The sequence below is a fragment of the Molossus molossus genome, unplaced genomic scaffold (genome assembly GCF_014108415.1).
Source record: "Molossus molossus isolate mMolMol1 unplaced genomic scaffold, mMolMol1.p scaffold_m16_p_1, whole genome shotgun sequence".
Lineage (NCBI taxonomy): Eukaryota > Metazoa > Chordata > Mammalia > Chiroptera > Molossidae > Molossus > Molossus molossus.
The window spans coordinates 55406624-55433151 of NW_023425344.1; the positions used below are offsets into that span (position 1 = coordinate 55406624).

The following is a 26528-nucleotide window of genomic DNA, read 5'->3' on the forward strand; positions in this document are numbered from 1 at the left end:
AGTTAGGGGGAGCTGAGCTGTGAGGTTATGTTGAGTTTGGGCTGGGATCTGGGCAGTGATAAGTCAAAGCCACTTACAAGGTTGGTAGCAGAGGATCTAAGTTGGCAGAGAAAGTAGGCCACAGAGAGAAGAGAATGGAATACACTCACTGAAAAAGCAAAGCCAAGAGACAATGAAACCCGACACAGACAGATACACACACACTATCCGCATGTTGACTCAGTTCTCATGCGGCTGGGCTGCACTTCCTGAAGATTTCCTTGAAGATTCCCCTATGTCCTTATAATAGACCCTTCTTTCCCTGCATTATTTTGTAAGACTTCCTGTTTCGTTAAACAGGAAGGGCCCTAGACTCGCACAGAACTTTCTCACAGCCTTCAGTGATGTAAGTAATTTCAGAATGAAAGAAACAGAGACACCACTGTGGTTAAAGTGAAGGGTGTACCAGAGGGAGGATGTAGGATATAGACATACAAGTATAAACGACAGAAAAACCTCAGCATCTACTATTTTAAATTTTATTTTCAGAAACTCAGTGGTCTCTGACAGTGAACCATCATTTAAAAATGTGATCAAGCCCTGGCCGGTTTGGCTCAGTGGTTAACAGCTTTGGCCTGCGGACCCAGGTTCGGTTCCCACTAAGGGCACGTACCTCGGTTGCAGTTTGTCCCTGGCCCCGGTTGGGGTCATATGGGTGGCAACCAGTTGATGTGTCTCTCTCACATCAATGTTTCTCTCTCTCTCTGTTCCACCCTCTCTCCCTCCCACTCTATATGAAGATAAATGCAAAAATGTCCTCGGGCCCTGGCCAGTTTGGCTCAGCGGTTAGAGCGTTGGCCTGCAGTCTGGAGAGACCCGGGTTCGGTTCTGCCTGAGGGCATGTACCTCGGTTGCAGTTTGTCCTTGGCCCTGGTTGGGTTGTGTGGGACGCAGCCACTCAATGTGTCTCTTTCATGTCGATGTTTCTCTCTCTCTCTCTTTTTCTCTCACTCTATCTGAACAAAAAATGGAAAAAATGTCCTCGGGTGAGTATAAAAAATAAAAAAAAATGTGATCAAGACAAGAGTCAAGCTAATGCCCTGGCCAAGTAGCTCATTTGGTTAGAGCACCGTCCCTATACACCAAGGTTGCAGGTTCAATCCTCAGTCAGGGCACATTCAAGAATCAACCAATGGCCCGATTAGTGTGGCTCAGTGGTTGAGCATCAAACCATATACCAAGAGGTCGCTGGTTTGATTGCCGGTCAGGGCAAATGCCCAGGTTGTAGGCCCAATCCTCAGTGGGGGGCATGTAGGAGGTGGCCAATCAATATCAATGTTATCTCTCATCAATGTCTCTCTCTTTCTCCCTCTCCCTTCCTCTCTCTCTCAAATCAATAAAGAATTATTTTTTAAAAAAAATTTTTTTAAATCAACCAATGAATGCATAAATGAAAAAACAAATCAACGTTTCTCTCTCTCTCAAAATCATAAGAAAATAAAAAGAGGCAAGCTATTAAATGAGAAGAGGACCTGCACTGAAACCTCAATGGAGCAGTTGTTAATTCTTACTTACTATTTATTTATATAAGTTTATAGGTATGTATGCATTTATTTTAATTTTTTCTTTATTGATTTTAGAGAGAGAGGAAGGAAGAGGGAAAGAGATAAAAACATCGATGAGAGAGAACATTAATTGGCCACCTCCTGCATGCCCCCCACTGAAAATTTGGCCCACAAACTGGGCCTGTGCCCTGACTGGGCATCAAACCGGTGACCTCTTGGTGCATTGGTCGACCCTCAACCACTGAGCCACACCAGCCGGGCTATGTATTTATTTATATCTTACACATTTTGTGAGAGGGATGGTACACTCTAGGAGTATTTGACAATGTGAGGGATATATCTCTCAGGAATGTCCCAGTTCTAAGCCACTCATTCCAAAAACCCTGGCTAGGATGGGAAGGAGGAAGAGTGGTACCTAAATCTGGGAAGACTTTTGAATCTTTCCCCAAGACAAACTCATATGTTAGGGTGAAATTTGTTCCCAAAATACAACCACTGTTCTTTTTTCATTTTTCTTGTCCTTCTCAAGTTACCTCTTGCCATAGGACCCTCCTACTGTCAACTCTGAAACCCACTCAAATCTACCCCTTCTGAATAGTACCTAATAGTCCTCTCCTCAATTAAAATGTTTATTCTTGCAAAGCATAGCTCTCATTTAGCTCCTGAGGTATATGAAATAATTAATTCACAATGATACATAAAAGGACAATTAAGCCTAATGATGATGTACTCTTTCCATTGATAGCTGCATTTTAAAAGAAAAAGAAAATGTTGTTGACCTAAAAGGCTACATCCTTCATGGTATAATTTTATGCACTGTGACCATCTGGTTTGGCAGATAATTTTTGATCCAAGGGTCTTTCCAGGACTTCCTAAATCACAGTCTTCCTCCACTAGCATATAAGTTTCACAAAGGCAGTTGGACTGTTTTTAATCGTTGCTGAATCTCCAGTGACTAAGACAGTGAATGGCATAGTAGCTGCTCAATTTTTTTTTTTAAGTTCCATGTTTTATTCATTCCATGTTTTTTTTAAGTTCCAATGTGAAAGAGATACATTGACTGGCTGCCTCCTGCACGCCCCCTACTGGGGATAGAGCCTGAAACCCAGGCACATGCCCTGACCAAGAATTGAACTGGGATCTCTCAGTCTATGGGACAACACTCAGTCCACTGAGCCACACCAACTGGGCAGTAGCTGCTCAATCAATGTTTGTTGAATGACTACATGATGGCTAGATTCAAATCCCAGCCTGTCTGGCTATAAAGTGTAATATTCTTTCTACTATATTACACGGTCTCTTTCTTATAAATAATCTCTTTACTTACCTTACAGTAAGAAGAAAAAAGAAAAGAAATAAAGGAAAGAAAGAATGAAAGGGATGGAGGAAAATAGCTGGTACCAAACTACTGAAATGGAATTCAGGCCCAGGCATCAGCTACAAGCAATATGGAAGCCCTTGGGGCTCTCCTCCCAAACACACTAATAGTTTTCTTGGGGATCCAAATGCTTGTCTTCCAAAACTGTTTCTATTTAATATCTTTTCTATGTTTATTATTTGTGACAATTTTTTTAAAGGCATGTTTGTTAAAGAAAAGGAAAATTATCCAGTGTTAATTATGGAACAATTGAAATAAGAAAATATCACCCAATCCTTCCACCTAAACATAATCACTCTGAATTCACACTTCACTACATTTCCTTCTAGGTTTCTTCCTATGCATATATTTTAACCTTAGCTATGATCATGTGGTATATATAATTTTGTATCCTGATTTATCACTTTTCTATCATCATTTTTAATTTCTGTCATGTACTGATGACATTATTTTTGATGGTCAGGGTAAAATTCTCAGTTAAACAAAGTGAGATTTTACTGCCAATTGATATTAAAATTTCATGTTTTTTCATACTGGTTCTGTGAAAAGGGAACTTTAAAATTCCAATTCCTATCATTGGCAGGAGTTGAAAGATTTTTACAATTCTCTCTCTCTTTCTGTTAAATATTTTTAAAACTGCAAATAATCAATAAAACATGCAGTTGTATTTATTTATAAAGCTGAGCAAACACTGTCATTCTCTGACCATTTTCCCCTCCCAGATCTTTCTAGATCATGATCCATAGGGGGATTAATTGCCATGGCCCCAAAAGAGAACTACCTTGGGGATGAACCTGACCAAATATAAAGAAATCTGAATCAAGTATAGATAGATGATAGACAGGTAGACAGATATACTGCTGTCTTTATCTAGAATCATTCCACAAAGTGATCATTACAGTATAGAGGTAGTTTTAGTTGTACAGCTAAAAAGGTGCCAAAAGACTTAAGAGGATATATAGAATTTCTAAAACATCAAAGGAAACTATGGGGTAGTGACTAGTAGACTAAGGTTTGCAAACCTGGTTTTTCATTAACTAGCTATGTGACCACAAGTGATCAAAAAATAAATAAATAATAAACAAGTAAACAAAACCCACAGATTAGGGAGGGATTATTTTATTTTATTATTTTATTTTATTTTTGAGAAGGAGAGGAAGGGAGAGATAGAAACATGGATAGGCTGTCTCCTGCACGCCCCCTACTGGGGATCAAGCCTGCAACTCAGGCATCTGCCCTGACTAAGAATCATACTGGGACCTCTCAGTCCATGGGACAATGCTCAATCCACTGAGCCACACCAGCTGGGAAAGGAGGGATATTACTTTTTAAATTTTTGTCTTTATTGATATTAGAGAGAGGAAGGGAGAGGGGGAAAGAGATAGAAACGTCAATGAGAGAGAACAATGATTGGCTGCCTCCTGCATGTACCCCACTGGGGATCAAGCCCACAACCTGGGCATATGCCCTGATCAGGAATAAAACCAGCGACCTCTTGGTACATGGGTCGATGCTCATCACTGAGCTACACCAGCCAAGCAGGGGAGGGTTATTTTTAAGTATCAACTCCTTGGTAGATATCTTATAAAATTATTTAATTTAATCCTTATAATGGTACCATTAGGTTGACAAGTTGCTTACCTAGTTAATTTTCCCCTCTTTACTCACAGAACCCCAATTTTATTGGGGGTAGCAATATGCCCATACCAAAGCAAAACAGTATAATAATGCATCTGCCAAGCACTCTTACAGTTAAGGCTCAACATAGTTCTTTTTTGTTTTTTATTGTTGAAAGTATTACAGATGTCCCCCTTTTTTCCCCATCGACATAGTTCTTAACAAAACAGGTGTAAGTCAAAAGATGGAGCTTCTTGCCCTGGCCGGTTTGGCTCAGTGATTGGAGCGTTGGCCTGCGGACCAGAGTCCTGAGTTCGGTTCCCACTAGAGGCATGTACCAAAAAAAAAAAAAAAGATGGAGCTTCTTAGAAAGCCTTTTATATAAAAGGCAGACAGGCAACCATCAATAATTCAGGCAAGAATATCAATAGATGTTAAAACAGAAGGGTGAAAGTTTGATGAGAAACAGAACATTTATCAGTATTAAAGCATGTCCTTCAAATAATACTTACTAATTACAAACTGTACAGTGGAGAAGTTGGCAGATAACCCCTTAAACAAACCATCAAAATTAATATCATTAATAATAGGACAAAGAGCCCGGCCAGTGTGGCTCAGGGGTTGAGCATCGACCCATACACCAAGAGGTCACCGGTTCAATTCCCAGTCAGGGCACATCCCCAGGTTATGGGCCAAATCCCCAGTGGCAGGCATGCAGGAGGGGGCCAATCGATGTTCTCTCTCATCGATGTTTCTATCTCTCTCTCCCTCTCCCTTCCCCTCTCTCTAAAAATAATAATAATAATAATAATAATAATAATAGGACAAAGAGATGTTATGTACCTCCTGAGATGATGCACTTTGAGAAGGACAGCACTTCTGTGATATTCCTGCCAAAGATATCAAAGATGTACAATCTAAACCTAATAATGAAGCAAGATCAGACAAACCCCAGTTGAGGGGCACTCTACAAAATATCTGTTCTATCTTGTACTCTCCAAAATATCAAAACCATTAATGACAAAGAAAGACAGAGGAACTGTTCCAGATTAAAGGTGACTGAAGAGACATAACATCTAAATGCAATGTGTAATCCTGGATTTGATACTGGACCAGAAAAAAAACTTTTCCCCAAAAAAGGAAATTACTGGGACTACTGGCAAATTTTGAAATAAATCTGTAGATCAATGTTTTCAGTGTTAACTTTCTGGTTTTGATCATTGTACTATGTTATCTAAGAAAATGTTTTTGTTGTTAGGAATAAAAAACACAAGTATTTGAGGGGTAAAAGGGAAATCACGCCTACAAATTCTTTTTCAGATGGTTCAGGGGGACAATATATATATTTAGAGAAAAAAATGATAAAGTAATTGAATGAAGCATTTGAGGAATCTGGATGAAGAGTGTATGAGAATTCTTTGTACAATTTTTACAGCCTTTCTGAAATTCTGAAATTAGTTCAAAATAAAAACGTGGGGTAAGTATCAGTTGATAGATAACTTTTGCCTTTCGCCTTTGCCCTTCTTCCTTTCTAGAATACGGATGAAAGGCTGGAGGTGAAGCAGCCAGCTTGTAACCCACAAAGATGAAAGCCTCAAACCAAGGATGGCTGAGCAGAAAGATTCCAGCTTAGATCCTAGTTGGCATCTTAGAGCCTCTGTATCAGTCCTGCACTGCCTACCTAATTTGTTTAAGACAACCTGGGGGTTTTAATGTTTCTTTGTTTTGGTTTTGGTAATCCTCACGCGAGGATAATAATTTTGCATTAGTTTTTAGATAGAGTGAAAGGGAGGAAGAGGGAAAGAGAGAGAAACATGGACAACATAAGAGAGACATCGATTGGTTGTCTCCCACACAATCCCAACCAGGACTGGGGATTGAACCTGCAACCCAGGTACATGCCTTTGACTGGGAATTGAACCTGAGGCCCTTCAGTCCATGGGCTGATGCTCTTAACCACTGAGCAAAAGCAACCAGGGCAAGACACTCTGGTTTTCTATTGCAAGGCATAGTAATCACAGCTGACATGGCAAAGTTAAGTAATTTGTCCAGGACTACACAATCCGAAAGTGGCAGGACTAGAATGAAGACCAGGTCTGTCTAGATTTGCAAACAAAACATGCCTTTCTGTTCTATACCATGTTGATGCCCAGGCTTCTCTCTCTATGTAATAGGAATAAGAATTTCTAGCGCTCCGGAATGAGTTTACACACAGGAGGGTACCTATAACAGAGCCTGGCACAGAGGACAGAGACTCAAATGTCTGCTGAATCAGTAGTTCAAGAAACCACGCACATCTGTTTTCAGTATTCTGCTACACCAAGCTATTTTTAAGTAGTACTGAGAAAAACAAAAACTGTATTAATATGGGTGTAATACTCTAGAGCTGCAGATATTAGTCAGCAGTTTCATTCAGTTCTTGGATCTCTCTTGCCACTTGCACCTTCTCCTTCTTTGCCTCTTCTTTCCTTCATATAAGTCCTAAAACCTTCTCTTTATTCATCAGCTCTTGCAGCTCCATCTATTCACCCCCCTAGTCCCCTATCTATTCACCCCCCACCTCCAAATATGCGGGACGGGCTAAGCATGGATCCTGTTAGAAAGGCTCTCTAAGAACAAAGTGACTCATTCTGCTAGAGAAAGCAGAAGTTAGCCCACAGGAAAGACCATCTTTCCCAGATTGGCAGTGAAAAATAAAAAAACAGGGAGCCCTAGCCTCTGGCCAGAGCTGAGCACTACCCAGAGGCCAAGGTTCTAAAAAGCTCCGGGCAGAAGAGCTAAAGTTTCAGGAAGACACTGAATCTGGGCCAGATTAAAACCATCAGATGGGCAACTCTTCTGAAGTTGAAGGACACAGCAGAATTTGGAATGGCTAATTCTATTTAAATGGAATGTGTTTAATATGTAGTGTCACTGATTTGTTTTAAATGGTATGAATTTTGAGCTTTTAAAAAAACAAAGATCTTGATATTTATTGTATCACAAAATTAGTGCCAAAATACTAGTAGTCATTTTGCTCTGATCCAGACACTGGAAGAACCAGACCTAGATGGCAGCACCCTCCCAAGAAGGAGAATGGCCATGGCAAGACCATTTCAGACCCTGGATGCTGAGCTATTTAGGAGTCATTATTCACATACCTGGGAAAGAGGGAGCAGTTTTAGGACTTGGGTCTGAGTCACTTTGGGTCTCACAGATCGTGGCCCTGGCCTGGCAAGGTCATGTGTGCATGCAGGTACTGGAGGTAGGAAAAGGGTAGTAGGGAGAGCAGGCTGGAGCTCTTCCAGTTCTTTTTTTTTATTCTCACTGGGGGATATTTTTGCATTATGTTCAGATAGAGCAGGAGGGAGAGAGGGAAGAAGAGAGCGAAACATCGATGTGAGAGAGACACATCGACTGGCTGCCACCCGCATGACCCCAACCGGGGCCAGGGACAAACTGCAACTGAGGTAGGTGCCCTTAGCGGGAACCAAACCCGGTTCTCTCTGGACCGCAGGTCAACGCTCTAACCGCTGAGCCAAACTGGCCAGGGGAGTTCTTTTTTTTTTCCTTCCAGTTCTTTTTTTTCTTTCTTTCTTCTAGTTCTTTTTGTTTTTCTTCTTCCAGTTCTTTATACTACCCACAACTAGTGTGGTGTTTGTGGGGCCCTGGCAAGGCAGCATCAGAGAATAGTCAGGTCAAAGAGAAGTCTGCTTTGCCTCTCTGTGCTCATGATCCTCTCATTTTCCATTACTCTGCCCATGGACTCCTGAGCTGCTGGCAGAGGATTAGGTCCACACTCTACTCCCTCTTCTTCCCTCAAGCCACCTGCCTGTGCTAGTTCTGGGCACTCCACCTAGTACCTGCAAGTTCCTGAGCCCATTCCAATGATCTGTGTGGTATGTTCACAGTCACACACCACTGGTACCTTATAGTCAACTTCATTAAAGAGCTGGAGTTGGGTAGTGAGGGGACATTGGAGATGTGGGCTGGCTTTGAAAGTTCTGGTTCAGGCCTGCTACCATACTGCTGGCCCTGAGGCTCAATCTACCTTAAATTCAAGAGACAGCCTACAGAACCTCCTGCTTCTCCATCTCCTCACCCATACTCACTTGGGCTACAGACTCAGACAAATGAGATAGATAAGCTACAACTTGCTCTGGGATCATGGATTACCAGTGAAAGAGGCCACAACTCCTGAATAAATCATCTTCCATGGAATCTTGGCACCAGCTAGTAATGTCAACTTCAAAGGATTTGGTCTAGCTATGGAATGGGACAATAAAAACTTCAATCCCATTCTGGCTATTCAGGACCTGCCTGTTCAGCTAGCTGAGGGGGAAGGAAGAGAGTGGGTGTAAACAGGTGATAGTCTAATTCCCCACAGGGGGTAAGAATGCCAGAGCCTAGATCTGATAAATCTGTCCCTCAATAAATAGATTTATAAAAAGTCCTCTGAAACTGAAAATAGGATATCCTGATTTACATGTTTCATAAGTAAAGCAATTCTGTTTATTGTATTTTCTTAAGAATGGAAACACAACTGGGCTGTACTTTCTGTAAAAGGGTGTAGATGCAGCTTTGCTTGCAGATATAAATATGAAGCATTGTAAAAGTACTTCTATTAAATAATGCAACATGATCTTTTGAACCTTTTGCACAGCAACAGAACTGATGGTAGCAATATGCTAGTAGCATGGCTGGAAAAAGATTTTTCAAAAAAACTGGCCAGCAGTCAAATCCATTAGGAGATCTAATGAGCATCTATTGTTTCTTCTATCCTAATAAACTTTCTCCTGGCACAGTATTCCAGCTGTTCTTTGAAGAAAGTCCCTGTTCCTCGTTCTTACACCATATCCTTTGAGATGAGGGGAGGATTCCCACTGCTTGCTTTAGAGGTGGGTGTGTGAATCAAAGCCAATCAGAGCATCTCACACACTGGACTACAGGAATTGGCCCAACACAAGGGCAAAAGACCTAATTAGATACAACAAGTCAGAAGGAAACTTTTGCTGGGACTCTAAGGAGAAAGGTTAGGAGTCTTTCTTGATGAATTTGGACCTGGGAGATTATGGGACTGCAGGTACTGACAGCCATCTTGACCTTGTATGAAAAGCAATAAAAAGAGTAGAGTTCAGCTCTGACCAGTTTGGCTCAGCAGTTAGAGCGTCAGCCCACGGACCGAAGAGTAGCGGGTTCAGTTCTGGTCAAGGGCACATACCTGGGTTGCAGTTCAGTCCCAGCCCTGGTCGGGGTCGTGCAGGAGGCAACCAATCAGTGTCTCTCTCACACTGATGTTTCTCTCTCTCTCTCTCCCTCCCACTTTGAAGATAAATGGAAAAATATCCTTGGGTGATGTTTTTAAAAAAAAGAGTAGAATCCAAAAACAGTGAAAGCCCAGATCCTGGGGAGATTGCTTTCATGCCCCAGATTAAAGCATATCTGAAGTAACAGACTTTTCAGTAACATGAGCCAATGACGTTTGAGTTGAGTACCATTATGGGGTAATATTTTTAAATATTCAGTTGTTAAGAAATTGATGATACACACCAAAGATGATCTGGGCCTCCACTCTAACATTTAGTGTGTACTTACTATGTTTCATGTACTAAAGTACTAAGCACATTATAGCTATCATCTAATAAAATCCTAACAACAAACCATGAGGAGGGTACTATTACTGTTTCTTTCAAAACAGGTGGAACAGGAATTTGAACCCTGGACTCTACAACTGTGAGACTGACCGACTTGCCTTTTCCAAGTCCTTGCCTTGGTCACATTTCATATATCCTAAGAGAGGTGGCTGCCTAACATTTTAGCCTCTGACGCTTTTCAAATGAAATCAATCAAATGGAGCAGGAAGGGGTGGCCAGAACCCTCTTTCTTGCATTCTCCACTCCCAATGAACATCTAGGGCAGCAGTTCTCAACCTGTGGGCCGCGACCTCTTTGGGGGTCGAACTACCCTTTCACAGTATCGCCTAAGACATAACAGTAGCAAAATTATAGTTATGAAGTAGCAATGAAAATAATTGTATGATTGGGGGTCACCACAACATGAGGAACTGTATTAAAGGGTTGCGGCATTAGGAAGGTTGAGAAACACTGATCTAGGGCTTTAAAAAATATTCTGAGCCCTGGCCAGTTTTGCTCAGTGGTTAGAGCATCGGCCCAAGGACCAAAGAGTCATGGGTTCGATTCCAGTCAAGAGCATGTACCTCAGTTGCAGTTCGGTCCCCAACCCTGGTTGGGGTCAAAAGGGAAGCAACCAATCAATGTGTCTCTCTTGATATTTCTCTGTCTCTCTGTCTCTCTCTCCCTCCCACTCTATCTGAAGATTAATGGAAAAGTATCCTTGGGTGAGGATTTAAAAGAAAAAATATTCTGAAAAGTACTTCATGGAACACAGTAAGAAATGATAAGAAATACCTCTTTTTGTATGGAACAATTTCCAAGACATATTAAATGGGAAAAGGTAAGACGTAGAACTGTGTGTACAATGTGCTACATTAATTTGTTTAAAAAATAAAGAGATTATATATACATATATGTATATCTGGAGGGATAAACAAGAATGGTTTACATTGATTGCAAGGAATAACAGGGAGACTTTTCACTGTGTCTTTTTCTACTTCCTATTTTAACCATGTGAATATATTACCTGTCTTAAAAAGAAGGAGGAGGAGGAAAAGGAAAAGAACCATTACATAAGTGTAATGAATCTCAAACCAAGGTGAGCTGCCCACTGACATGTTAAGATAGCTGTCTGATCCAAACAATATAAGTCCTTTCTTCCACAGTCGCTTATCTCTACATATAACTAAATATTAATTACTAAGTTGATCAATAAAGAGCAACAAAATATTCATAAACTAAAACTAGGTAATAAAATTTCCTGAGGAGCCAGTCTGGCTGCCATGCAATGCTTAGCAACACTGCTGAATCTGTTCCCACACACACAGCCAAAAGTGGGAATTTCCTCATTTGGGGAATTCATTCATCCACTAAAGAGTTACCAAATGCTTACTATGTGTCAGAAATACTGTGTTAACCACTGAGGATAAAGCAGTTTACAAAAGGACAAAAATCCTTGCCATTGTGGGTTTACATTCTGATAGTGGTGGGAAAAGGGACAATAAACAAGATCGAGATTTTAAATATACACTAGCCCTGTCTGGGTACCTCAGTTGGTTGGAGTGTCATCCCATACACCAAAATGTCGTGGGTTCAATTTCCGGTCAGGGTACACACCTAGGTTTTGGGTTTGATCCCCAGTCAGGGAGCATACAGGAAGCAAATGATTGATGTTTCTTTTTCAAATCAATGTTTCTCTCTCTCGCTTTCTCTCTCTCTCTCTCTCAAATCAGTTAACATATCCTCAGGTGAAGATTAAAAAATTAACAATAGCCCTGGCCAGTTTGGCTCAGCGGTTAGAGCGTCGGCCTGCGGTCCGGAGAGACCCGGGTTCGGTTCCCGCTAAGGGCACGTACTTTGGTTGCAGTTTGTCCCCGGCCCTGGTTGGTCGTGCGGGTGGCAGCCACTCGATGTGTCCCTTCACGTCAATGTTTCTCTCTCTCTCCCTTCCTCTCTCTCCCTCCCACTCTATCTGTACAAAAAAGAAAAAATATCCTCGGGTGAGGATAAAAAAAAAAAAAAAAATTAACAATAAAATATATACTATATTCCATTGATCTTACAATGAACATTTTTTCACATTTTATAAAACCCAAATTTTAGATGCATCTGTTGATAGATGGCTTATTACAACCTGACAGGTTTTTTTTATTTCCCTTTCTGAGGTACACTGGTTGTCATCTTAGATCTGATGAAATGTAGGAAAATAATATATACAGAAGAACAATGTATCAGACTGATAAGTGCTACAGAGAACAATAAGCAGAGCAGAGGGAGGAGTATGGGGAGATTGCACCTTAGGACAGCCAGGAAAGACCTAAGTAGCATCTGAGCAGACTTAGACAAGGTGAAGGAGCGAGCCAGACCTCTATGTGGATGATGGAATAGCAAGCATTCAAAATATAGGAAAGGACAAGAGCAAGGGCCCTGAGGGAAGAGCAAGTTTCAGAAACACAAGGAAGACAGTGTTGCTGGAATGGAGGGAAGATGAGGTCACAGAGACAACAGAGGGGCCAGATTATGTAAGAACTTGTAGACCACTTAGTGCAAGGTCATTGTCTTGAGTCTAGAGAGGTCAGATAGCAAAGTACATAAGAGCACAGGTTTTGGAGCCAAAATGCCAACTTATGTCCCAGCTCCGCCACTTTCTAGCTGTATGACATGGCCAGGTTACTCAGTACGCCTGTTTCGCCATCTGTAAAATGAAATTGATAACACTACTTACTTCATAAGGTTGTTGTAAGGATTAAGTAATTTATTTTATCTAAAGTACTTTGAATAAATAGAGGCAAACATATAAGGAGCACAAATATGTGTTTGATATTGTTTTATTGACCGGTTATGAATTTCCACTGCTGCTCCACCATTATCGATTTATTTTGCTGTGTGTTGTTTGGTTAATGGAAAATAATGCATAATTGTATCAACAATACTTTTGGACACTGATTTTCCAGTAACTAATCTTTAAAAACCTGTATGTGGCTGCTTAAAGGAGACTCACTTCAGATCAAAAGACACAGACAGACTGAAAGTAAAAGGATGAAAAAAGATGTATCATGAAAATGAAACAAAGAAAAAAATTTTTAAACCTGGGGTAGCAATTCTTATACCAGACAAAATAGACATTAAAACAAAGGCTATAAACAAAATAAATCATGCTGAGAATTATATAGGTATCTAAGACAAACTTTGAGTGTGGCTACTAACACACAGAACTATTTACAATCAGAGCTAAGAAGCCTACTAGGTTTTTGGAGAAATTATATTGCTGAATGTGAAATAAAAAGCCTTTTACTGCTAAAAAAAAAAAAAAAAGGCTATAACGAGACAAAGAAGGACCCAGCAATTCCACTCTGGGTATTTATCGGAAGAAACCCAAAACACTACTTCAAAAAGACATGTGTCCACATAGTCATTGCAGCATTATTTACAATAGGCAAGATATGGAAGCAACCTAAGTGTCCATCAACAGACACATGGAGAAAGAAGTTGTGCATAGATACAATGGAATATGATTCAGTCATAAAAAATAATGAAATTTGCCATTGTTATTGTTGACTTTGCCACTAGAAAGTAAGAAAAGATGAGGGAAGTGGACCACTAAAGAGAACCACTGAGCCCTGGCTGGTTTGGCTCAGCTGTTAGAGCGACAGCCTGTGGACCAGCGGCTCAGGTTTGATTCCAGTCAAGGGCACATACCTTGGTTGCAGTTTGATCCCTGGTTCTGGTTGGGGTCGTGTGGGAGGCAGCCAATCGGTGTGTCACTCTCACATCAATGTTTCTCTCTTTCCCTCCCTCCCACTCTATCTGAAAATCAATGGAAAAATATCCTTGGGTGAGGATTAAAAATTTTAAAAAGAGAGAAAGAGAACCACTGAACTAGGGGAATATAAGGAAACAGTTTTTAAAATGAATTTCAAATCAATGACTTTTGTTAGTTGTTTTGTTGTCAGGTTTGGTTTAGGTTAAAATTCTGGATTATGTGTATTTTATTTTATTTATTTATTTTTTAATCCTCACCCAAGGATATTTTTCCATTTATCTTCAGATAGAGTAGGAGGGAGAGAGAGAGAGGAAGAGAGGGAGAGAGTGAGAGAGAAAAAGAGAGAGAGAGAGAAAGAGAGATTGACCATTGATGTGAGAGAGACACATCGATTAGCTGCCTCCTACATGATCCCTAATCAGGGCTGGGGACCTCCACAATCGAGGTACGTGCCTTTGATCAGAATTGAACCCACGACTCCTTGGTCTGTAGGCCAACACTCTAACCGCTAAGCCAGGGCAGATTATGTGTATTTTAATGATTTATAGCTCTCTTATTCTGAGTGTTTAGATTTATGAAAGTCAGAAGTATAATGGGGTAAGTCATGCAGTCACAATTTTTTCTTATTTTCCTTTCTTTTTGAAATGGTTCTTAAGCATCTATCATGATAAAGGAATTATGCTAGATGATGAAAGAATACAAATAAGTACCCCCAGTGTGGCTCAGTGTTTAAGCGTTGCCCCATGCACCAGGAGGTTGCCAGTTTGATTCCCGGTCAGGACACATGCCCAGGTTGTGGGCCCGATCCCCAGTGGGGGGCATGTAGGAGGCGGCCAATCGATGTTTTCTCGCATTGATATTTCTATCTCTCTCTCCCTCTCACTTCCTCTCTCTCTAAAATCAATAAAGGGAAAGAAAAGAAAGAAAGAAAGAAAGAAAGAAAGAAAGAAAGAAAGAAAGAAAGAAAGAAAGAAAGAAAGAAAGAAAGAAAGAAAACACAGCATGGTCCCTGACTTTTCTCTATAAAATCAGTGGAAGTAGATTCACATGTAACCCCCTTTCTCTTAAATAAGTCCATTTCATGGTTGTTCTGTAGTGATGATGTCTCTGCTCTCCTTTCAGACCTCAAATGAGGGACAAATTAGCCACTGTAACTTCTCTGCCTCCTCTTGAGACTAGAAATAACAGGGAGCTCCACCCTTCCCAAGACATTAGGAGAAAGGCAAGACTGGCAGGTCAGGGGGAAGTCTGGGGGCTCCACCCATATCTTCTCTGCACCCAACTATCCATCCCTCTTGCCCAGTCCTTCCTGCCAAGTGAACACTGTTAGGGAAGAATACAAATGAAGGGAAAACTCATAGTGACCTACTATATCCACAAAAATTGAAAATAAAGCCAGGCATTTTGAAAAGGCCAGTGCCTTTAAACAATTTTGCTAAAATGTCAAGGCACTGTCTTTTTTTTGTTTTTTGGTGTTTTTTTTTTTTTGGTACGTGCCCTTAGTGGGAACCGAACCCGGGTCTCTCTGGTCCGCAGGCCGACACTCCAACCGCTGAGCCAAACCAGCCAGGGCCTAAATGTATATTTTTTATTGATTTTAGAGAGAAGAAGGGAGAGGGAGAGAGAGAAACACATTGATTGGTTGCCTCCTGCATGATCTAGACCAGGGCCGGGGAATGAATTTGAAACCCAGGTATGTGCCCTTGATGGAATAGAACCCTTGACCCTTTGGGCTGAGAGCTGATGCTCTAACTGCTAAGCTAAACCAACCAGAGCAAGGCACTGCTTTTTATTACCAAATAATATATCCAATGAGTAGACACATCCAATGAGCCTCACTTCATCTTAGAGCTTTATCCCTGATAATGGGGTAGAGTGGGGCACAGGGTGGAGGTGAGACAAGACTCAGGGAGGAGTGAAGCTTAGGAACTTGGTGAAGTTCTTTGCACACATTACTTGGTAATAAAAAAACTGAGCATTTATTGGTTACTTTTTTTAGGCTGCAACAAAATTCCCCCATGGAAAATGTGTGATGCAAAGTGTCAAGTGTCTAGTTTTAAAGCAGGGGACAATGCTTAGTGCACAGTATTCCTGGCAGTATAATCTCCACCATTATCCAAGTCACCCAGGCTTAAAACCTTGACACTAGGAAAGGAACTTTCACTATAGCCTTTGTGATATGTGTTATCTACAATTCTACGTTACAAATGAAAAAAAGGACCCTCCTCCTCAGCATAATATTCATATATCCTTTAATGTTTTCTTCATTTATCCATCAAGATCATCATCTCTTATGAGTTAGTGCTAAGCCACAGAGATACAAAAATAACATAATGCTGCCCTTAACAGTTTGGCTTTACAAGCATTTATTGAGAGTTTACCACATATTAACAACTGCAATATATATATTTGGATTTCAGAGAAAGCTTTCAGAAGATGCCAGAGTTAAGTCTTAAGGTACTAGCAGAAGTTCCCTTGATGAAGAAGAAGAGGAAGGCAGGAGCTGTTGACAGGCAGTGCCAGAACATAACAGGCCTGTATACTAATCTAAGGAGTTTGGGTTTTATTACGAAGAGAATGGGTGACCACTGGAGGATTTTAATGAGGACTGTCATGGACAGATATTTTGTCATTGCTAGGCTCACCCAAGGGTGGACTGGAGACTGAAATGGAAGGAAGTCAGGGCTTAAATATTGACAGGCTAGTTAGGAAGCTATTGCTGTAATCTGGGTGAAAAATAATGACAAGAAACCTATCTCAGAGGCAGAGGTATGGGGATCAGAGGACCTCTTTGAGAAATACTGCATTCTATAAATAGACATGATAGAACTTAACTACTAGACATTGAAGGGAGGGGGTTGAAATCCAGTGTTTAAGAGTCTTCCCAGCTCCCTCCTCCTAGCTTAGGTAATTATTTGGGTAGTGACACTATTGATCGTGGCAGGTCACAGGAAGCATATCGATTTTTTTCTTTAAGGGAGACGGGAATCTGAAACCTGTGGGGCATTCAAGTAGAGAAGTGTATGAATCAGTTGGCTAACTAGACCCTGAGCTTTTTAGGTTCAAGAAATCTACAAAACTACTCCAGAAGCCTACGTACCTGGCAATCTCATTTTGAAAGGAACAAGGCACACTGATTTGAAAACACGACATTTTTCAGGCAAAAAAAATTACTGAAATGCAGGGGTTGAGAGTTAATAACAAAACCTTATGCTACCAGTTGCCAAACTGACACTGCAGATAACGTATTTTCTCTGGTAAGCTAAATGCAGAGTTTGATTGGTTTTCTCCTCACACCTCTTGAAAATAGCGGTGTACCTAGCGTTTATCCAGGAATTCCTTTTAACAGGTTTGCAGCGCAAGATCCGAGAAATGCGCCCTCCGGTGGCAGTGGAATGAGGAGGCTCTAGCACCCTTTTACCACCAAACAAAGCCCTGTAAAGAAATACAATTTACGGGGACCAGAAGGCCACAACGCTCGTACTGCTACACCGCGAAACCAAATGAACTCTCCCAGCGACCGGGATCCCTTACCTGTCACGTCGGCCGAAGGAAAATTTCACTTTCGACTCAACAAAATACGACCCCAGATTTGATAGGTTGCAGTAAGTCCCGCTCAGCGACTACTGAACACTCTGCAAGCCAAAACACGTACACTATCCGGATCCTTTCCAGCCGGCAGGGCCGGGCTTCGACCACGTGGGTGAGCGGGGCCAGCCCCAGCGACTCAAGAGGGGCGGGAGTGGGAGGTGTGTCCCTGCGGAGGGAGGCGGTGCCTGCGCAGTGGGCGGGGCTTGGGTGGACCCAGGCTACGGACCTCCTCTCCTCTACTTTCCCCCTTTGCCTTCGCCCTTCGAGCTGCCACGTAATGCCACGTTTCCGCGCATGCGCATCTCCACTGCTAGTGTTTCCGGGCTTAGGGGGCTGGAGCGGCCGCCGATTAGGAAGCGGTGGTGGCGGCGGCCGCAGAGTGCGAACTTGGGGGCCAGGCCCTGCGGAGGGCAGGGGAAGTTATCTTTTCTTTACCAAAGGGGCCCGTAGAGCCAGTGACTGAACGGCAAGATGAACTTCCTCCGCGGGGTGATGGGGGGTCAGAGTGCAGGACCCCAGCACACAGAAGCCGAGACGGTGAGAGAGCGTCGGTCTGGGACTTGGGAAGGGTCCGGGCAGGAACGGAGACAGAGGACTCGGGGGCTCGGAGGTCACCTCCCGCACCCCACCGTGGGTCCACACGCTGCCTCCCCCTTTGCCTCCCTTTCTCTCCTGAATCCTCCGGGTTATTATTGCCTTATGTCCCTAGCGCAGTCCCCACCACGGCGGCTCGGCCCTGCCGACTGCAGCCGCGTCCCGAAGCTCCACAGGCCCGGCGAGGAGGGTGGTCCGTGGATGGTACCGCCCGGGAAGGGATCCATCCAGGGCAGAGGTGGACTGACCAGTCTCCCACGTCCGTCGAGGCCACAGGCCTCTCTCTCGCTCTTTCCCTTTTCCACTGACCGAGAGGAATCTGAACTCCTGCTCCCTCTCTCGCGTTCTGGAATGGGGCTTTGGGGAAGACTGGGTTTAAATCCCAGCTGTTTAGGAGAGCGTGTGGCTAAGAATAAAAAGACAGGGTAGGGCACAGAGCCACCTGCTCCTGTCCCATCAACTGGAGCAAGAGGTGTTATCAATTCGGACTCCGTTTTTCGGGCTCATGCAGATATATGCTATTTAGGAAATACTTTGACGTTGTAGGGATCTTTCGTGCTCGAACTGCTTTGGGGACACATCTCCCGGTTTCCCTTACACTCACCCCATTCAGAAGTCTGAACTCGTGGTAACACTATTTTTTGCCATCACTTTAGAAAAATTGTTGACCACTGAAAACAGTCTGATAATTGGTTCGATTTTAGGTTTACGATAAACTTTGTGAAGTTTGGTTAAAAATTAGTGTGTATGACTTTTTTAAAATAAAACTTTATTTTAGGTCTACAGAAAAGTGACAAAGTATGACATTTGAAAGGCAAACTTTTGGTAGTAGTCATACACATAACTGGGACGTCTATGAACATAGATACCATGTTCTATGTTACTGGGAAGGATAATAATTTTTATTGTCAAGCTCGTACCTTGTGCTAGGTACTGTGCTGAGCTCTTTAAGTCCAAATTCTCCTTAAATCCCTAACTACCCTGCAAGATAGGTGATAATATCCTCACTTTCAAATGAAAAACTGATGCTGAGAGAGGTGAATTAACTTGACCAAGGTTACACTACTAGTAATAGAGCCAGAATTCAATCAAGTTTTACTTTGCTTCAAAGCCTAGGCTTTATTGCTGGTGCCTGTATTTTAAAACTTATCTGGATATTTTGGACATGTATGTAATATTATTCAAAGTAACCTCACAGATCTGAATTAAAACTGTTTAAAGCAGAAGTTGAAAGCTGGTGAATCTGTTTTCTTTCATTTGAAAATCTGGAGATTTCACATACACAGACATACTACTGATACTTGGCTTCTCTGTTTGATTCCCACACGGCTACAAGGCAACTGAGTTGCCCTATTAGAAGACCATGCTCTCTTCAGATTACCATAGTCACCGTCCACCTCTTCAGCTTTTGTTCTTTTTTTAAATTTTTGTCCGCCTGATATTTATTGTTTGAGGCACCAAGTTTAAAGTGTGGTTAATAGTAATTGCTTTGGAGTTAGACCTTGATTAGAATCCTTGCCTTCCACCTGTTGTTGGATTGGACAGATAAAAGAATGGCTAATACCCTATGAATAAAATTTTTAAAATGCCTGCTCTTATGGATGTAATGAGGATTAAGTAAAACAAGAAATAGAGTATGTGCTCTGTAAAGGGTGGTTTTTAGGGGAAGAATACTCTCTTTTTTGATTTTTTGTTGTTATTGTAATTATACTTAGAAGATGACATACAATTGAGTATAGGATTTTAAAGCTGAAAGGCCCTTTGCAGTTCATGCAAGCTGAACTCCCTCAGTTTATAAGTTAGGCACAGAGCAATAAAACAACTTGCACAGGATAGAACACTTTGATCTTGCCTTAGTGAATGGAACAACAACATACTTTTTATTATGATTTCAAAATGAACCTTGAGTATCACTTGAGTGTATGTTGTATTTATAACATGAAAGGAAAGTGAGGGTTCTTGTTCTTGCCTAACTTTGAGCATCTACACTCAAAATTGGAAAAGTGATTTATGTTTGGAAGAGAATTAATCATTTATTCTGAGTTACAGTATGAATAGAATTTGTTTCACCATCTCATTCCATCAGGAAGTATAATAGGTATAAAGGGTCATGGCTCACTAATTTAGAAGTATTTATAAAACATCAGCCCTGGCCAGTTTGGCTCAGCGGTTAAAGCGTCGGCCTGCGGTCCAGAGAGACCCGGGTTCGGTTCCCGCTAAGGGCACGTACTTCGGTTGCAGTTTGTCCCCGGCCCTGGTTGGTCGTGCGGGTGGCAACCACTCGATGTGTCCCTTCACGTCGATGTTTCTCTCTCTCTCTCCCTTCCTCTTTCTCCCTCCCACTCTATCTGTACAAAAAATGGAAAAATATCCTCGGGTGAGGATAAAAAAAAACAAACAAAAAAAAAAAACATCAGACTGTGTCTACAATATTACATATTTTTGTTTTGTTTTGAGGATTTAAAATTTTTTTAAATAAATAACTGAAGTCATAAAGGTTTGTCAGACAAATTATTTCACTCTTGGTAAACCTTCACTATGGATATAATTGTTGCTGTACTCAGCCAATTAGAGAGGTTCAGTTCTCTGCTTATGTTCCAAGATAACCAATAATCCTTACATCATAACAGCAAAAGGGATCCCATGAAGCCCCAAGTGATTAAAGTGCCAAACTAAACCATCACAGCAATATCTGATTTGAATTCAACCAGATTCCATCCAAAATGAGTCAAGTACCCTGAAGAACCATTAAGCATATATTTTCCCTTGTGGGACACTCCCTCCCAAATAGACCAATTGCAACTACATGAAGCAAACATATCCTCCAGATTTTATTGTCACATAAAACAAAATATGAAGATTAGAACTAGATCACTTGGCCCTTTCTCTTATCTCCTCCCAGTTCAAAATGCTTGCATCTCCTAATAGCCAGCGTTCTCTTAGATTAGCCTTTTTGTGGAAAATTGGCTTAGTCTACCCACCATAGCCACTCTGCTTTCTGTCTAACGCTGCTTTCCCTGCCCATACAGAGAATCTTTGCCCGTTTTGTACTGTGTTACATTGTGGGGTTGATGCTTGCCACACTTCTTACAGAAAGTCCAACGGGTTTTAGGAACATTCACCATGCTTATGAGAGTGCTGTCTGTATGGAAGGGAAGCCAATGTGATATGTTTTAATTGGTGATTTTATCTGGCCTGGATATTCAAGTAGCCAGAGCTTGGGATCTTTAACTTCTTCTTTTTATTTATTTAATTTATTTATTTATTTTTGTTACAGGTGTTTCTCCTTTTTCCCCCCACTGATTTCCCCCCTCCCTTTTCCTCCCCGCCCTGTCCCCAGCTTTGTTGTCCATGTCCATTGTTCATGCACACATGCATATAAGTTCTGTGGTTTCTCTCTCCCCCACCAGGGGACCTTTAACTTCTATATTATTATTATTGTTATTCTTTAGCATTTTGAAGTGTTTATATTTCTGCGAAATTAGATTATTTTCATTGTGGTTTTCCATTGTTCATGCTTTTCTCATCTTTTCCAGTGCAAAGCCTCTTATTTTGGGGTCTAAAGTCTACCTGTCCTTTAAATCTGTTGTCAGTGCATTCTCTAATCTGTACCTTTTACTTCTTTCCCCCACCAAACATGGATAATCTCATTTCCCTCCGAGCAGTCTTCACATTTAAACTAGATTGTGCTTTCTACCATTTATGTATGTGTGAAAGAAGTCATAGGTCTGTAATCATAGCGGCTTACAAAGTACTGGGTATTAAAACAATACTTTTTTAAAAAATATTTTTTTTATTGATTTTAAAGAGAAAGGAAGGGGGAGAGAGATAGAAGCATCAATGAGAGAGAACATTATTGGCCACCTCCTGCATGCACCCCACTGGGGATTGGGCCTACAGCCTGTACATGTGCCCTGACCAAGAATCAGATTGGTGACCTCTTGGTGCATGGGTTGTCGTTCAGCTACTGACCCACATTGGCTGGGCTAAAACAATACTTTTAAAGACTGTAGGAATCTGAAACAGTTGAAGTCCATTATGTCAAACTTTTTACTTAAAGAATTTTTTACATTTACTCTGCTTAGACTCCTTATTTTTCTTAACTAAACTTAAGTATCTTTTAAATAAGTGAGGGTTATACTGTTGATTGTACATATAGTATCTAGTTTTTCACACTCTCAGTTAAGAGTACCTGTGGACTGGTATTAAGATGTTCTTCAAAGCCCTGGCCGGTTTGGCTCAGTGGTAGAGCGTCAGCCCGAGGACCAAAGAATCTCAGGTTTGATTCTGGTCAAGGGCACGTGCCTTGGTTTGTTCCCCAGCCCTGATCGTGCAATTGGCAACCAATCGATATTTCTTTCTTTCTCCCTCCCTCCCTCCAACCCTATCTGAAGATAAAAATGGAGAAAAGTATCCTTTGGTGAGGATTAAAAAACAAACAAACAGATGTTCTTAAAGACAAAGTAGTAAATTTTTGTATTTGTATCATGATAGCCAATAATTCTATAAAGTTGTGAATATTCCAGAGTTTTATCTACATTAAACTTTTCACATTTTAGACTCAAAATTTTTAAATTTTATTTCTCTTTTTTACCTTAGGTAGAGAAAGGCACTGATTTCTGATGATTGAAGCCTCCTACCCCTTGACATACTTTGCTGGGTGCATATAAATACTAATTATAGTAAAAATGCTTTTTTTTGGGAATGCTTGCACAGGCTTAATTTTCTGTCTGCTTTCCCACTAATGCCTTTTTATTTATGTATTTTTTTAACTTACCTTTATTGTTGAATGTATTACAGGTGTTTCTCATTATTCCCTCATTGACCCCCTCCTCCCCACTCCCGCCCCCCTCCTGCCTTTCCCCACACTGTTGTCTATGCCCATTGGTTATGCATATATACATATAAGTTCTTTGTTATTTCTTCCCACCCCCAATCCCCCTTCCCTTTGAGGTTTGTTAGTCTAGCAACCAATTTGTACTTCTTAATCCCTTCACCTTTTTCACCCATTCCTCTAACCCCCCCCCCCCAATCTGGCAACCAAAAAAATGTTCTCCGTATCTATGAGAATATTTCTGTTCTGCTTGTTCATTTTGTTTGTAGATTCAATTGTCGATAGATATGTATTCAGTGCCATTTTGTTTGTTCATATTTTTTATCTTTTTCTTCACGAAGATCCTTCAACATTTCATATAATAATGGTTTGGTGGTGATCAATTCCTTTAGTTTTTCCTTGTCTGGGAAACTCTTTATCTGTCCATTGATTCTAAATGACAGCTTTGCAGGATAGAGTAACTTGTTTGTAGGTTCTTGCTTTCATCACTCTGAATATTTCTTGCCACTCCCTTCTGGCCTGCAAAGTTTCTTTTTAGAAATCAGTTGACTGTCTTATGGGAACTCCCTTGTAGGTAACTAACTGCTTTTCTGTTGCTGCTTTTAAGATTCTCTCTTTGGCCCTGGCCATTTTGGCTCAGCTGTTGGAGCGTCAGCCTGCGGACCAGAGAGTCCTGGGTTCAGTTTCCGCTAGGGGCACATACCACAAAAAAAATAAAATAAAATAAAAAAAAGATTCTCTCTTTGTCTTGAACCTTTTGCATTTTGATGATGATGTGTCTTGGTGTGGGCCTCTTGGGGTTCATCTTGTTTGGAACTCTCTGTGCTTCCTGGACTTGTATGTCTGTTTCCTTCACCAGGTTAGGGAGGTTTTCTGCCATTATTGTTTCACACAGGTTTTCAGTTTCTTGTGCTCTCTCTTCTCCTGGCACCCCCAAGATGCGAATGTTGGCATGCTTAAAGTTGTCTCAGAGGCTCCTTACACTCTCCTCATTTTTTAAAATTCTTTTTTCTTTTTGCTGTTCTGATTGGGTGTTTTTTGCTTTCTTATATTCCAAATCGATGGTTTGTTTCTTGGCTTTACCTACTCTACTATTGAATCTGTATAAATTATTCTTTATTTCATTTAGTGGCTCCTTCATTTCTGACTGGTCATTTTTTATGCTCTTGAGGCCCTCACTAAGTTCACTGAGGTTCTCACTAAGTTCATGGAGCATCCTTATAAGCAGTGTTTTGAACTCAGCATCTGTTAGGTTGCATATCTCCATTTTGTTTAGTTCTTTTCTTAGAGTTTTGTTCTGTTCTTTCATTTGGGACCTGCCAACTAATGCCTTTTTAAAAGCTGGTTTATTGAAAATCCCAAGACAGGTGTTAACTACATTTGATGATAAATCATAGGGCAGTGTTTCCTTTGCAAGTTGTATCCCAAGGCACAAAAGTTGACTGAAGTGCATAAAAGTATGCAGAGTTAGCATACTATTAAGGCATTTCTTTTTAGATTAAACTTTGAATAGCTTGTTTAAAAAGCAAAAGGGCTGACAATATAGACACAGCTGTACTTTCTTTTACTAAAAATTAAGTGTGCACTTAAATTTAGACATAGTTTTGGTTTGTCTAACACATTTTATACCACGTCACTGAAACTCTTGTTTGGATTAGTGTTTCATATTCTACATTAATAAACAAGTCAATGTCATAACTGGTATATGTTTTCTCTCTTGGCTGTTTTGTTACAAATGTTAGAGAATGATTTGTGTTTATCACTCCTATATACAACCAAAGATGTCTCTTACAGTATTTTTATTAAGTAATGTCTATTGAAAACAACATGGCTTTTTAAAAAGATAATTAGACTACTTAGGGTGGTTCAAAAAAACTAGTATCATTTGTATTTTACCTCCCTTATCATTACCAAAGTATGTTCCAGAGAAAGTGAGTAGAGGTATTTGAAGGAATTTTCTTACCAAAGAAGTGTGCTATGTGATGATGAAAAATGAAATAACAAAAAGTAATATTTATACAATATTTATTAAGCAAGCACTGTGTTATATTTTCAAGATGGAGATATAAAGTAAGTTGTGTTTGCCAGATTTATTTGGCCAGACCCCTTTTTTTTCCTTTCAGGATACTTTGTGGGTCTAGTGTTCTGAGGAACAAACTTAGGGAAAAATTGTCCTGGAGGATATATTTTTAAAGGAATGCTACATTTTAGAAGTCCTACTTATCATCAGTATTGTGGAGTTCATGAAGTAGTTCCCTTTGAATACCTAAAATATAAAATTAGTCCTGATGCTTCATGATTTGAAAAATAATTGTAATCACTCTTGAATCTATCTCTTAGGAGAGAATAGAAGAATTTCTTATATAAATTGTTGATAGCAAATACCATTTCTCTCTTCTTATATATTTACTTCCTATTATTTCTACCGCTTTGTCTGTTTTCTGTTTTGGATATTAGACAACAGGCATGCTTATTTTTTTATACCCCAGGCAGAAATGCCATAAACATTTATTTTATTTTATTTGTTTATTTACTTTTGGTTAAATCCTCACCCTGGGATATTTTTCCATTGATTTTTTTTTTTTTTTTTTTTTTTAGATAGAGTAGAAGGACGGGAGGAGAACAGAGAAAGAGAGAGACATCGATGTGCGAAAGATACATCTATTGGTTGCCTCCGGCACCACCCCAACTGGTGCCAGGGATCAGACATGCTACCCAGGTACCTATGTGCCCTTGACCAGAAATCAAACCTTTGACCCTTCGGTCCGCAGGCCAGTGTTCTAACCCAGTGGTTCTCAGCCTGTGGGTCATGACCCCTTTGGGGGTCTAACGACCCTTTCACAGGGATCGCCTAAGACCATTGGAAAACACATATTTCTGAGACAGGCTCCTCTATCCATCTCCAGGCGGGTCCGCCCACATGCAGATACTCCCACATACAACATGAGGAACTGTATTAAAGGGTCGCAGCATTAGGAAGGTTGAGAACCACTGCTTAACCGCTGAGCTAAACTGGCCAGGGCCATAAACATTTTTTATATAAAAAGTTACCTTTAATTTGAAAACTTTTGTTTTAGACTCTGAGGTGCTAGCATTTGAGATAGGTTATTTTGTAGAAAAGTTTCATTACATTATGATGCCTTGCTTAAAAGGACATCCTTTTGGAAAGCATCATTCATTGCTTAGAGAAAACATGGAGAATAAATGTTACCTAGGTTGATTTATTGGTAATTGTAATGGAAATATATTGTGTTAGATTCATTGGATTTGTCTTCAAAGAGGCTGGTGTTTGGCTTTGTAATATTCCTATTTTTTTTTTTTTTAGATTATAATAATTGAGGTCATCTGAAGATAAGACTGGCTTTTACTTTTTTTGGTAAATTCTCAGTTATAGAGTTCAATTTAAAACAAATTAAATTTTTGGCTCTTTCAAGTATCTGAAAATAGTAAAATATTTCTATAAATATAATAAATATAAATATAATCCCTGACCCTTCAGTCCAAGGGCTGATACTCCAGCCACTGAGCCAAACTGGCTGGGGCAACAGTAATATTTTTTTATTACACTTAAACAATATGAATGAATTAACTTGAA

General features: G+C 40.6%; 2 protein-coding genes across 4 annotated transcripts in view; one reads left to right on the plus strand and one right to left on the minus strand.

Moving 5' to 3' along the window:
- The window catches only part of G3BP2 (G3BP stress granule assembly factor 2), a 79950-nt gene extending 62378 nt beyond the window's left edge, over positions 1-17572 (minus strand). Inside the window, exon 1 of the mRNA XM_036264502.1 lies at positions 17449-17572. The gene's annotated coding sequence lies outside the window, so the exon portion shown is untranslated. The remainder of the gene's footprint in view (positions 1-17448) is intronic.
- Positions 17573-17765: 193 nt separating this feature from the next.
- USO1 (USO1 vesicle transport factor) overlaps positions 17766-26528 on the plus strand; it is a 79880-nt gene continuing 71117 nt past the window's right edge. For 2 of the 3 annotated variants that reach the window (XM_036261089.1, XM_036261135.1), the window contains exon 1: positions 17829-18042. In XM_036261089.1, coding sequence (XP_036116982.1) covers positions 17977-18042 — 66 coding nt within the window. In that variant the 5' untranslated portion in view covers positions 17829-17976. Of the gene's footprint in view, positions 18043-26528 lie in introns of all 3 variants that reach the window. The other variant, XM_036261100.1, reaches the window with a different exon arrangement.